The 12,978-nt window shown below is 45.0% G+C and overlaps 1 protein-coding gene across 3 annotated transcripts in view; it reads left to right on the top strand.

Annotated features, from left to right (window-relative positions):
- LOC111868570 (phosphofurin acidic cluster sorting protein 1) overlaps nt 1-12,978 on the top strand; it is a 173,932-nt gene that overhangs the window by 69,410 nt on the left and 91,544 nt on the right. For all 3 annotated transcript variants that reach the window (XM_023859335.2, XM_023859334.2, XM_033753095.1), the window contains exon 3: nt 5,779-5,868. In XM_023859335.2, the coding sequence (XP_023715103.1) occupies nt 5,779-5,868 (90 nt within the window). The remainder of the gene's footprint in view (nt 1-5,778; nt 5,869-12,978) is intronic.

Genomic DNA, 12,978 nt, shown 5'->3' with positions numbered 1-12,978 from the left:
TTCCGCCCTTAAAAATTCGACGACCTCCGCCGGGTATTTGAACTCGCGTACTACGAGTCATGAGGTGGGAACGTCATGACTCGTAGTACGCGGGTTCAAATACCCCGCTTGTCCCTGTGCTTAACTAATTAAGCACTACTCCATGAAGGCGTATTGGGGGGTGGATGTATTGACCCACATTATCTTGACCATGGCACTAGTTGAAGGTGAGTGGTCACCTTCACCCCCCGGTCGTTTTACCTCCGGGGAAATAGCCCCCGATATCCATTCGATAGGTTGGGTGGACCCCAGAGCCAGTTTGGACGACGTGCAGAAGAGAAAATATTCGACCCCACCAGGACTCGAACTCCGACCCCGTGGTCGTCCAGCCCGTAAGCCAGTCACTATACCGACTTCGCTATCCCAGCTACTACAGTATGTAGGGCATAATTATAATTTTCCACATACGTACGAAAGAGGGTTTCCAAGTGTCAAATCCATCTGTTATTGGTTTGTCCACTGTAAAGGTACAAGAAACGTGCTAAAACAAAAAATTCCCAGGAAGAAGAGTAACATTATTGTTTTCTTTCCCGCAAATTGAGGACTCCGGAAGCAAAACAGGAACTGAAAGTATTTTCCAACAGAAAAGAACCCCATCCCTTTCCATTCTTAAAGTTCGACGTTCCCTGAATGCCGGGTTTCCTAATCAATGGATTGGAATTAGTGGGCGCATAACCTGGTCTCCAGAAAGGCAAAATTTTCACCGATCCATATTTTCACACACCGACATCTGCGTAATATAAGTCAGTCATGACACAGGATTTACACTGCTCTATTGGCAAGCACTCCGCCCTTGCTACATTGCACTTCGAACGAAATTTAGTACCGCTTGGACGTTCTCAGAATTATAAACTGTCTGAACTCTAATTCTTCCGCTGTCCAGACCAGTCGGGCCACAGTCGGCTTGTCAGTGCACCCAGGGGGATGTTTTATGTTTCTGAGTTGAACAGAATGGAAGTTCTTCAGCCATGGGAAGCACTGCCCCAGTTAACTCAAAAGGATTTCGATCTTTAGGTCGAGAAATGTCCCCTCGATCACAGACTCTGTTTGTGGCCAGAGGAATACAATTTCTGAACGCAGAGCGGACGTGTGCTTGAATGAAGAGCGCTGAAACGCTCGGCCCGGTTGGCCTGCACGTGCAGGACGTTGCCACGCGATATTGCAGTGGAGAGGTGATAAGGCTGCAGCGACGCTGTGCAAGGCGGGTTGCATTCTGCCACGACTGTCACGACAGTCCCTCCAGTAAATGCCGGCATATTGCCTCGATTAGGCCACGACCACTTCCTCCCACACCCTTTTCAGTTCAGTAGTCCCGAATTATAATATTTTGACGCCCTCACTAAATAAACCACAATTAAAGTAGGCCACGACCACTTATTCAATACTCTCCTCTCGTTGTATCTATCAGTCGTGTGGCTTTGGATTCATTTAGCAACGCTTTTCCATCTGCAGTAATTATGTTAAATGCGCAGCGCGCGTTCTCACTTCCCTGTGTTCGGGCTTTAGGGTGAAGGCACACCAAGGAAACTGGCAGCCTCAGTTTCCGAGAATTGTTATCAGCCTGAGTTGAACACATGTTACTCATTGGAGCAGCGAAAATTGAGGAAACTGCATTTCCGTTTCCTCAATTTGCGCTGCTGTTAAAATAGGCTTAGTAGTGGCCGCAGTACCACGTGGACTCAGTCTCACCCTACTGCTGCTGAAGTAAGAAAAAGTAATTCAAAACTTTGCGACGGCATGATCACTCGTCCAAAGAGTCCTACCGTTTCTGTAAAAAAAATATTACAAACTGAAGGAGAGACCAGGGCCCAACAAAGGGCTGTAGAGCCATTGATGAATGGATAAATTCTTAACTTTTTTAATGCTAGTGGGGTGGGACTAAGTTCCTTGTACTGCGGCCACTTCTGGCCTATTGTACCAGCCCCAGATGATAGGTGAGGGTGATTATGGAGCAGTTGGTGGAATGAAGATTGGCAGGGGAAACTTAAGTACTCGGAGAAAACCTGCTACAACGCCACTTTAGCCACCACAAATCCCACTTGACCAGACCCGGGATCGAACCCGGACCACCGCGATGGGAAGCCAGCGACTAAGCGCTTGAGCTAAAAAATTCAGGGAACAAGTCCTCCGGGAGGAACTTTAAGCCGTGGGTCCCGTGTCTTAGCTTTACGGCACGTAAAAGAACCTCATATCTCCAAAGGAGGTCACTGAGCCAAATTACGGACGTTTCCCGCCCAACAGCAGTCTCTAATACCTCTGGTAGATGGGGGAAGCATTATAGATACCTCTTAGCTAGTAGAGCCGGTCTCGCTGGCTGGGTGGGACTGATGGTAAGTACCAGTACCGGTAGGATATAGAGACTGGTAGAAATCATAGAGGGAAGCACAATGGACCAATACAGGTCTAAGTGCATGGGGAAACCCACCCTCTCCAATAACTAACTAACTAACTAACTAAGCGCTTGAGCTATGGCACGGCCCAATTTCCTGACTTACGCGGGAAGTCAGAGCATGTCTGAAGAGTCGATTTGAGCTTGACGCGTGTTTGCCGGGCCGACACGGCCCATTGTATAGTCCGCTCGTAACGTTCTGCTGTAGATCTCCAGCGGCAGTCGCTACCGACGTCCGTTCACAGTGTCGGACATTCAATGCTCGGACCTTCGTCTACAATGTTCTAGGTTTAAATTATGGAAGACGCTTGTTTGTGGAATACCTGTATCAATTCAACTAATGAGATTTATTTCTGTTTTCCGTCACTTGAAGATTACTCATGTGTGTTCTATGGCCACGGGCCCTGCGTGTGTGTACAATGTACAGTTGCCGTAACGTATATATATTGTATATAGCATGTACTTCCATGTACTTCTTGTTGAACTAGTGCTGAAACGCCGTTTTGCCTAGGTATGCTCAACCTGGCGGAACTCTGAAACGAGCTGTATCCCAAATATTCAGCCCTACAAGCCTGCCAGTGGATCGCGGGCCTTGAATCAGCTGAATCTCACTTATTTCGCAGTTACTTCGTTACGGTTCTTATACCCGGCCACCTTCATTTAGCGGCGGTGCTCTTTGCTCGCTTTCGAGACTTGCCCGGTTCGAATATCGGCCGGCGCCCTGTCTGCCCTGACAGATTTTCCTGGTTTTCCTTAGTACCGAGTGCCTGCTTCCAAGTATTTTCCAATTCATTATTCGACGCTATGAAGGCTAGCTGACAGTTCTGCAAAGTAGCTGCAAGTGTTGACAGCGTAATGCCAGATAACTGCTGTGGAGGAGACAGAACTGTAGACCACTGACGGAATTGTATTATACCCAACTTCCGCCCACACAGTGGCGTAGTTGTGTTGCTGTCAGGCTGATAGTCATGTCCCAAGCAGGCTTACGTCATTCGAAACGTGTCCTCCCTGAAATGTCTGTGAAGAAAATTCAGTTCAGTGCAGTACCTTAAATTCGTTTTAGTCTCGTTTTGGCTTCGTCACTGAACCAGCCCCGTGTAAGTGGATGTCCCACTCAGTCCAGTGTGATGTCTTGAAATGCAGGCTTTACGATTTCTGAATTTCTCCCTTACGAATTCGTTTCGTATATTGGGGCTTTAGACTGTGGTTCTTGATCCGGAACGGGTCAGATATTTTCTCTTGCAAACATACTACCTGTACCAGGCCGTGAAGGCCCATAAGTTTGTGAGACGTTGAGGGTCCCACATTATCTAGACAATCGGCTCAAAGATGGCGGTAAGGTTGTCAGCCTTACGCGCCGGCCGCGCTTTACTCCCCAGGAAAATTATTTAATTAATTCCTGGTACTCATTTCTGTTAGAGGCTTAGTGAACCCCAGGGCCGTAGTGCGGCTGGAAGGATTAGGTCAACTGAAAAACGCCAATGACCTCATTGGGACTTGAATCCACGACCTTCCGGCTTGTAGCATAGCCTACTACTGTATAATGGCCTGTAAAAAAGTACTGGATGAATACGGATGATGAATTCAGAAAGACGTGGCCTATTTTAAGGTATTTTCCCAGTGGAGGGTTCATAATAACCACGGAAATTTATAGTAACCGACGTGTCTTAAATCATTCTGGAAAATGAAGAGAATGATTTACGAGAGCTGAAAATAAAGAAACTGAGTCAAAAGGCAAATAATAGGGTGTATGCTCGTCTGTCGTAAAGGAGTCCGTGGTTCTTAGAAGGTTGCGAAATAGCCGGTATTAATTCGGTACCTCCCATATAGGAAGCAAAACTGCTTGCAAGAGGACTCGATAAGTGTGAGTCATTCCGGGGAAGACAGCGCAGCAACAGAGCCTCTTCTGTGGGCAGTGAGTATGGGCATGGAACCCAAGCTCTGCAAGTTCTCACCCGTGAGAACCGAATGAGCATGGCGCTATTGCTTAGAATTGCCGTTTTTTTTTTACATTGTCCGTCGTCCGTTATTCTAAAACTAGAGAACAGTTTGTATTGAATATTTTCCTGTTATCTCCCATTGATACAGCCTGGTCTCAGATATTTACATAGCTGTAGTTATACTGAGATGGGTTGTCCAGTGATTTGAGGTTAGCTCTATCTAAGGGACCCAAGAGAACAGGTAGCTCACTCCTCGTCTGAGGACGGAAACAGATCCAGTTTCCAAAAGGTTATGTTCTCTGATTTTTAGAATACTGGACAACGGACAAAGTCCAAAAAAAAAAAACAGTAATTCTGAGTGTTATGCACCATCGTGGAATTTACATGAAGCTCTTAGCTTCACACTCATGGCTGATTTTGATCCCGGGGAGTTGTGGGAACCCCTGGGGCATGACTTCTGCGGGGCCTGAAGCACATGTCTTGTTGGAAAATAGGAAAAATTGAAGTCACTCCCACATGAAACAGACTCCCCTCCAAATCTGGGGTGAAGAAAGTTCGGTGACGACTTCGTGCTGTTCTGGCGTGGGTGCTCAAATGAGGATGGAGTTTCAAGTATCTACTTGTATAGCACGTCAGCCACTGTTCCCCCACTCACACGTCACGCACAGGGGTCGCAGAATAGGTCACGAAGCGATATGTTCACAGATTCTATCTTTTGAAGTTGTTATAAATAATATAAGACATTCATTCCACAACCTGGCCCACGTTGGCTGACTCGTGTGTCTACATCCGTGCACGGTATTGTGCCTTTATTTTTTTCTTAGCCTGGGAATTCTCTTTTGAAAAGTTTATGAATGCAGCTGTTCAAATGGAATGTTACATGTTTGATCACAATGATAAATGGTTGGAAACAACATTGTCTCACATCAAAGCATAGTAAACTCTCGCTAATCTGTACTGATTGGGGGGGGGATCGTCCAGATTAAGCAGTAATCGAGATTAATGAAGCAAATGTAAGTCCTAAAAGACAAAAGAACTTAGAGCATAAATACTGGAAAATGTAATGATGTAAGTAGTGCTGATGACAATAAATAAAAAAAAAATGTCGCCGCAGAGCGTTTGTTTCAAAATTGTAAAAGTACAATACGGTTATTCAGCGATAGAACACTCAGAATTTGTACTTGCTTTTCAACTTAATAATAATGTAGGTTTGAAGAAACTATCAAGTTTTGTCTGAACAGACAAGTGACTCATCTGCCTTCCTAAATGCCACGTATCCCTTAAAGTATATACTCAACTGTGAACAGCATTTTTCATTTTTCGATTCGGATTATCCAAAATCCGGATTAGCGAGAGTGTGCTGTTATACTCAGTTTACATGCACTTAACACATAATTTTGTCTATTTCAGGGTTCCAAACGGACGCTTCGGTCAAATGAAATGTCTTTACCCCAAAATGGACTGTTAGATACGGAACTGGAACTCAACTTCGCCCTTCAGGTAAGTTGCCGCGTCGTGGCGAATGGAAACAGCACAGCAACGTCACAGGGCAGTCGGGAACAGAGCGTATAGCATCGTTTTAAGATGTGAAACTTTTTGGCAAAATCACTTGTCACTAAAACAGAAAAGGGCAAAATAATTCACCAAGCGAATCTGTTTCTTTCGTTTAGGTTTTATGTTCTGACAGCGGTGGTTATGCAGAATACTATTTTCAGGGATATAATATTGGTTGACTTTCAGCCGACTACACGACACTGTACCCCAGAAGATGGTACTGGTCATATTTGTTTCGGTTTGAAGAAAGCAGTCTTCTGGGATTTGGCACCGTGTATATGTGGTGTTAACCGACGTTTCGGAGGAACGTATCGCCTCCATCTTCAGGGTAGAAGAAAAAACGTCGGTTAACACCACATATACACGGTGCCAAATCCCAGAAGACTGCTTTCTTCATAGTCACCGCCGTGAAAGCCTCAATTCTTTCGATTTGTTTGGAATTTGGTGGCAAGTGCATATGCCTTGTGTAAATTAGAAGTTACCGCGCCGACAATGGTGCGAATCCGTTCAGGTACAGTGACTCAGGAAATGGAAACCGATTTCACGGGTTTGTGTTTCATGCAGTCAGCCTGTTGAAATAATGGTCTACATTCTACTGTCTGGGTGGCGAACCTTTAGCGGCACGAGGGCTCTTCCAAAGCCTGTTTCACGCAGTCAGCATTCGAGAACGCTTGGCGCAGGCGTGTAATCGTATCAGCACGAAACACACTTGATGGGTTTCACTGAATCTGATATAAGAGCTCTACAGAAAAGTTGTCTCATAAATTTAATTTTGATTCATATTTATGTATCGTAGCCCTTGTGTTTCTCGGCATCATGAATACAATCTTGTATTGTGTTAAATGTGTAAAAAGAAAAAGGTAAAGCTATCCCTGTAACAGGTCGTGGAGGTCCATAGAGTTGCGAGACGTCGAGGCTCCCATATTGTCTAGACAGTTGGCTTACAGATGGCGATGAGGTCAGCCTTATGCTCCGGCCACCCTTTACCCTCAGGAAGATCCTTGGTACTCATATCGGTTAAACTGTCCCACAGGCCCTTTAGAACCGAGGTTCCGGAAATGGAGAATAAGGATTAATACAAAAATGCACGTTTACTGTCTTTTCCAAACGATTGCGCCACTATCGCCCCAGTACGCATCCGTTCAAAATTTCTAACAAAACATACGAGCTTGGACTAAGGAAACAAAGTATCTTGGCGTTACACTTGACTCAAAATTAACGTACAGAACCCACATATCCCGAATTTTGCGCAAAGATAATTACAGGCTGAGACGACTGTTCCCTATATTAAATAAATCGTCCACCATTAACATAAATTAGCGTTAATAAATTATAAATCAGTTCTCCGTTCCATATTGTCATATGCCTCTCCCGCATGGGGCTATGGTGCCAACACTTAAAGAGTAAAAAGTAAAGTAAAGGTATCCCTGTAACAGGCCGTGAAGGCCCGTAGGGTTGTGAGATGTTGAGGTTCCCACATTTTCTAGACATTCGGCTCATAGATGGTGGCAAGGTTGTCGGCCTTACGCGCCGGCCGCCCTTCACCCCCAAGAATATTCCTGGTACTCATTTCAGTTAGAGGCTGAGTCGACCCCAGGGCCATAGTGCGGCTGGAAGGATTAGGTCAATTGAAAAATCCAGTGACCTCATTGGGACTTGAACCCGCGACCTTCCGCCTTGTAGCATAGTGCCTCAACCAACTGCGCTACCGCGTACCCCCATGGTGCCAGCACTTAACACAAATAAATTACAGACATTTCAAAATAAAGTCAGGATAATAACAAAATTACCGCGAGTAACACCAGTTGCAACCTTACACGAACAGACGGGAATGCCATTAATAGTCATTTCAAGAGGTTAACGAGGCCACTTTATTGAGAGGCTCTAACCAGCGAAAACAGTCAGATTCAAGAACTAGGACACAGGGATCCCACCGGTGACAAACTTCTACGTCCCCTATCCCTGTTTGCAAGATAATTCGCTCTAAGATCTCTTTACAGGTAACCGGAAGATTGAAAGCCTTTCTAAACGTCCAGTAGTCCGGCGGCCACTTTGCTGGACAACATGGTGGAAAGAAAGAAGGGATTAAATGTCAACTGTATTACTGGATGAGCAACAAACCTCCCCCCACAAGAGAGATTTAAATTCATCAATGCTTAAGCAATTACAAATATAAATATATGTATTTGTATCCATGTGTGTGCGTATAGGGTTCCCCCTCCCCCTGCAGATGTTATACACAGCTGTTTGCCGCTCATCCGAAGTATGCACATATATGAAGAATAAAAACATGTAGAAACAAATATGTAAACTGTTTCCTCAAGTAAAGCAACAGCCAGACAGGGACCAACGTTAGGGTTCGCGCATTCAATGCCGGACTGCTGGCTAGAAGTCACTTTGCATCCGGAAGGTCCTGCAACCGACGAACTCGATCAAGTTTTTCCGTGGTTTTCCTCGATCCCAGAACAAATACTGAGCTAGTACCCAAATTTCACGTTCACATGCAGCCCTCCCATTGATTCGCCTTAATATAGCCCTCCCAATATTAGCCAGGATTTCATCACAACGCGGTCCTTCCAGCATCATGTAAAAGAAGTTAATTCCGATCATGCATTAACCCTACCAGTAGGACGAGCGGGCACTGCCTGGGAACCTTCAAAACCGGAGTATAGTTTCTTACTCTCCCCCTAAAATGTAGTGCCTCTCACTACCTTACCACTTTCTTTCTGTCTTTCTTCTCCCCCCTTCCCACCCAGTCTTACAGACTCCTGCAAGATGCGGTGTAGTATAGACGGTTCCGTGCTCATGTGGGTCCCACTTTTTAATCGTGGCAGTGTGGGTGTGCTGTATTTTCGGCATTTCGGATATCCTCCTTAATGTGTCAGTCGTTAGGACTTCGTGACTACACAAATACCACTGGTTCCTTGAGGCAGTAATTAAGTAAACACTGGTAATTCTACTACACGGGGTCACCCCGCTCCAAACAGGACTCACATTAAGGCCGAATTAGTGAGTACAGCACTGAACCTTTGAGATATTGATTTTACAGATTAAGGTTTGTTTCCTAGATTGCTTGACGTAGATTTACGTACCACGACCGGGAAACAGAACAAGAGGCACACACTGCACATGGTTTAATTTGTGATACAGTGAAATTGTAGCTGCAGTTCCGTTGAAACGTCGGAAGATTCTTGAATAATTCACAGCGTATAGTTCCGTTGATTTCAGAGTAAAATCTCCGGGGATACAAATCTGTGCGAGCAGTAGTAGCTGTGTGAATAGTCAAGATGTTGATAAACTTCAGTTTGCTGCCTTCTCTTTCTTACCGCTCTTATTCTTTCTCCTGCGTAGTCTTCTGCCTCTTCTCCTCCTCTGCTTCCTCCTTCTGACCCTTCACATTGTGTCATCGGGGTTTGAATCCCCATTGCGTCCTGATTTGACTTCCGTCGGTGCAGTGAGTACCGTGACTGTGGAACACACGCTTCCTGAATGAGACCCGTCACAGACAGCAGGTTGTCCACAGGTGCGCGATGCGTTCACTAACCCCAGGAACTTTGTCCCATTCATTCNAACACACGCTTCCTGAATGAGACCCGTCACAGACAGCAGGTTGTCCTCAGGGCCTTGGTGTCTGCTCGCGGCCACAAGTGCGCGATGCGTTCACTAACCCCAGGAACTTTGTCCCATTCATTTCACGTGGTACACGGGCGGCAATTTGATTCTCCACTTTCCTCTACCGAGTCTGAGTGCGGGAAAACGGATTTCAGTTGGAGCTCTGGGCTTCAGAAGGATATCTGATAACTGAGGCATGGACCAACTCCGGTTTACTCTGAGCTGGGCGCTCCTTAAAGTTCGTGTTAAGCAGTTTGCTTTTCCGGTTAGAGCGTTTATCGCACCTGATTAGAAGCAAGCATGGAAGGGTGTACACAGGCCCATTCCAGTTGCTTCAAATGTGTTCTTAGCCATGGTACGTTTGACCTTGGCCTTGGCGTTCTTTCGTTGTTTATGCGAATCTTGTAGCGGACCACAACATTTACTTCCCTTAGTTAAGCGGGGCCCTTGTAACCACGACACCCACCATCCTGAGGCTGCGGATGAAGGAAACGGGCTCCAGATGTGGACAGTTGTTGCGGCCGGCCGGCAAGGGGTGGTCCTCCAGCTTGGGGGTTGGGCGTGGGGCTTACAACGCCTCTCCGTAAAAAATAAACTTGTTACGAAATGTCAGAAGGGCCTCGGACGTGGGCGGATTCTCTGGATAAACGACTTAGATTGTTCTGTATGTGTGTGAAACGCTACTCTCCGGTAGCACACTCTAGCACGGTCGTCATTTTGACTACTGAAACCAGCCTCAGAACATGCGCATGCGCGTCTGCTGCCAGGACTTTTTTGGATTTTTTATTGTGAAAAATAATTGTAAATACAAAAAATGGCCTAGGCAGTGCCCATCCTGCCTTCTGTAGCACATTCTTATAAACATCTTATTCTATTACAAGGGCCTCCTGGCGAATCTTAATATCTTAACTTAAATCTGAGAATATACTAATATTTACTATAGGATTCTGACGATGGTGTATAACACAGAGATATTGGTTTTCGGACTTTCTCCATCGTCCTGGTTTTAAGATAACTAAGAAAAACACGACGTTCCGGAAACTGGATCTGTTTCCGTCATCAAGTGAGGGAAAACACCTATTCTGTTGCGTCCATTAGAAAGAGCTAGCCTCAATCACTGGATCACTGGATTAAGGCTAGCTCTTTCTAAGGGACCCAACAGAATAGGTGTTTTCCCTCACCTGAGGACGGAAACAGATCCAGTTTCCGAAACGTCGTGTTTTTCTTAGTTGTCTTAAAACCAGGACGACGGATGAAGTCCGAAAACCCAATATCTCTGTGTGATATACAATTATTATTTTGTACATTTACTGCTTTTTCATTTATTACATATAAATTTTGAAATAAATGTTGTTTATGAAGTGACAGACGCCTTGCACACATCTTTTTTCTTCTAGCCTTAAGAGTTCTGTAACTGCCTTTGATTATTCTCTTTTTGCTGTTCTCAGTCAAAATGTCCATCACTTNACTGCTTTTTCATTTATTACATATAAATTTTGAAATAAATGTTGTTTATGAAGTGACAGACGCCTTGCACATATCTTTTTGCTGTTCTCAGACAAAATGTTCATCATTATTGCCCGTTGGTCCTGGTACAGTTTACAATCCCGGAAGATATGTTCTCCGTTTGCAGCCCGTCACCATATTCACATTCGACCGTGGACACAATGTTAATTCTACTTAAGCTTGCTTTAAGACTGGTGTGACCCGCTCTCATACGGTTTATTGACACGAGGGCACGGCGGTTCATTTTTACCTGTCGGAACCACGGAGACGAGCCTTTCCTCTAGCAGCTTTCAAAGTAGCTTTCTCCTCTGTCCCGCTTGGTGTTTTGTCAATTTCTTCTTTGCCTTTCTTTTTCCACTGGATTTTAAGATCTGCCACTGGTAATAGTAATTGATTGCTTGCTTTGCCTCCGAGTCGGCCCTCTCATTAACATCAACTCTGCGCTGCCCCGGGATTTGTTCCTCGCGATTCCAGTCTCTCTGTTTTATCCTTAAGCAGCTGAGCAATGTGCGATGCGGCGCTCATTGTAGAGGAGCTACTAATTTTCCGAGTCCTAGAAAATCACGAAGTTTTGCTCCATGATTTCTAGTGTTTCGCCAATTGCTAGTGCTACCGCCTTGAATGTGGACGCTATCTTAACTGTTCTGAATTTCATGCTAAGACCATCTTTTATATCTATCGATGCGAATCCTACGAATGGTTTGCTCTCCATTTTTGAGCCGTCCATGGCGAAACATTTGCTGGTTCTCGTTGTTTCTTGGAAAATGTTTTTGAATTTCTCGTTGTGGCCCTCTGCTTCCTTTGTCTTCCCTCATCGAAAGATGCCCTGGCCTCTCAGAATAGGCTTTCTTTGTGTAGTTGAAGGCCGTAGGACAGTTCGCTGATTGGATTATACTCGTATGTCCGGAGGGGTTACCTCTTTGTAATATTCGCTGATCAGTGGTTATTCATTTTCTCCTCTCCCTGGTTTATCGACTAGAGCTGATAATTCTTCCAGCAGCTGGGCTCTTGGATGATTGCTTGACGTGTAACACCTGGACACACAGTTCCTTCCCAGCTGTTTGAACCTACTGAAGACTGGGATTTCTTTGGCTTCTGCTAGCATTACATTGGTTGGGGTACAACTCCCATAGCCCAGTGCTCCGACTGTTGCTCTAGGTTGTATCATCTCTAGCGTCTGTGCTTGTTTCTTCTTGAGTTTATGAAATGAAAATGCTCCATGTTCCATCCTCGACCTTATAAGTGCCTTGTAGAGTCCCACTAAGATTACGGAGTCCGCTCCCCACCAAGTGTGCTTCACACAGGTCACGATTTTCAGCGGGTTTTCGCATTTCCTAACTATTGCGTTTATTGCGTCCTCCCAGGCTAGATTAGATTTTAAGTGCAGACCTAAAAATTTAATTGATTTGACCTAAGAAACCTTTTCTCCCCTGTAATCCTTCCAGCCGCACTATGGCCCTGGCGTTGACTTAGCCTCTAACAGAAATGAGTACCAAGAATGAATTAAATAATTTTCCTGGGGTGTAAAGCGCGGCCGGCGCGTAAGGCTGATAACCTTACCGCCATCTTTGAGCCGATTGTCTAGATCAGTGTTCCGCAACCTTTTTCTACCCGCGGCACACCATGACGTATCCATGACTCAACACGGCACACCAAAATGTTATTCCCCTCAAAAACGCATATCAGACAATTAATATAAATACGTAACGTGATCAACTTATTACTATAATATTATTATATTGTTATTTTATTATCATTAAACAGAAATCGACTCGTGCGTTTTTTAACAATTAATGAACTTTAATTCACTGTAGAGTGTAGAAAATACGCTTCTATTAAAGTAAATACAGTAATTCTACTCATGCCTTCAATGTGATACTTGCGCCTGCGTAGCTGCACACAGGCGACTGATCCGTGGTGGAATCGTTGACAACGCAA

Source organism: Cryptotermes secundus, unplaced genomic scaffold (genome assembly GCF_002891405.2).
Source record: "Cryptotermes secundus unplaced genomic scaffold, Csec_1.0 scaffold330, whole genome shotgun sequence".
NCBI lineage: Eukaryota > Metazoa > Arthropoda > Insecta > Blattodea > Kalotermitidae > Cryptotermes > Cryptotermes secundus.
This window is presented reverse-complemented; position numbering and strand designations above follow the sequence as displayed.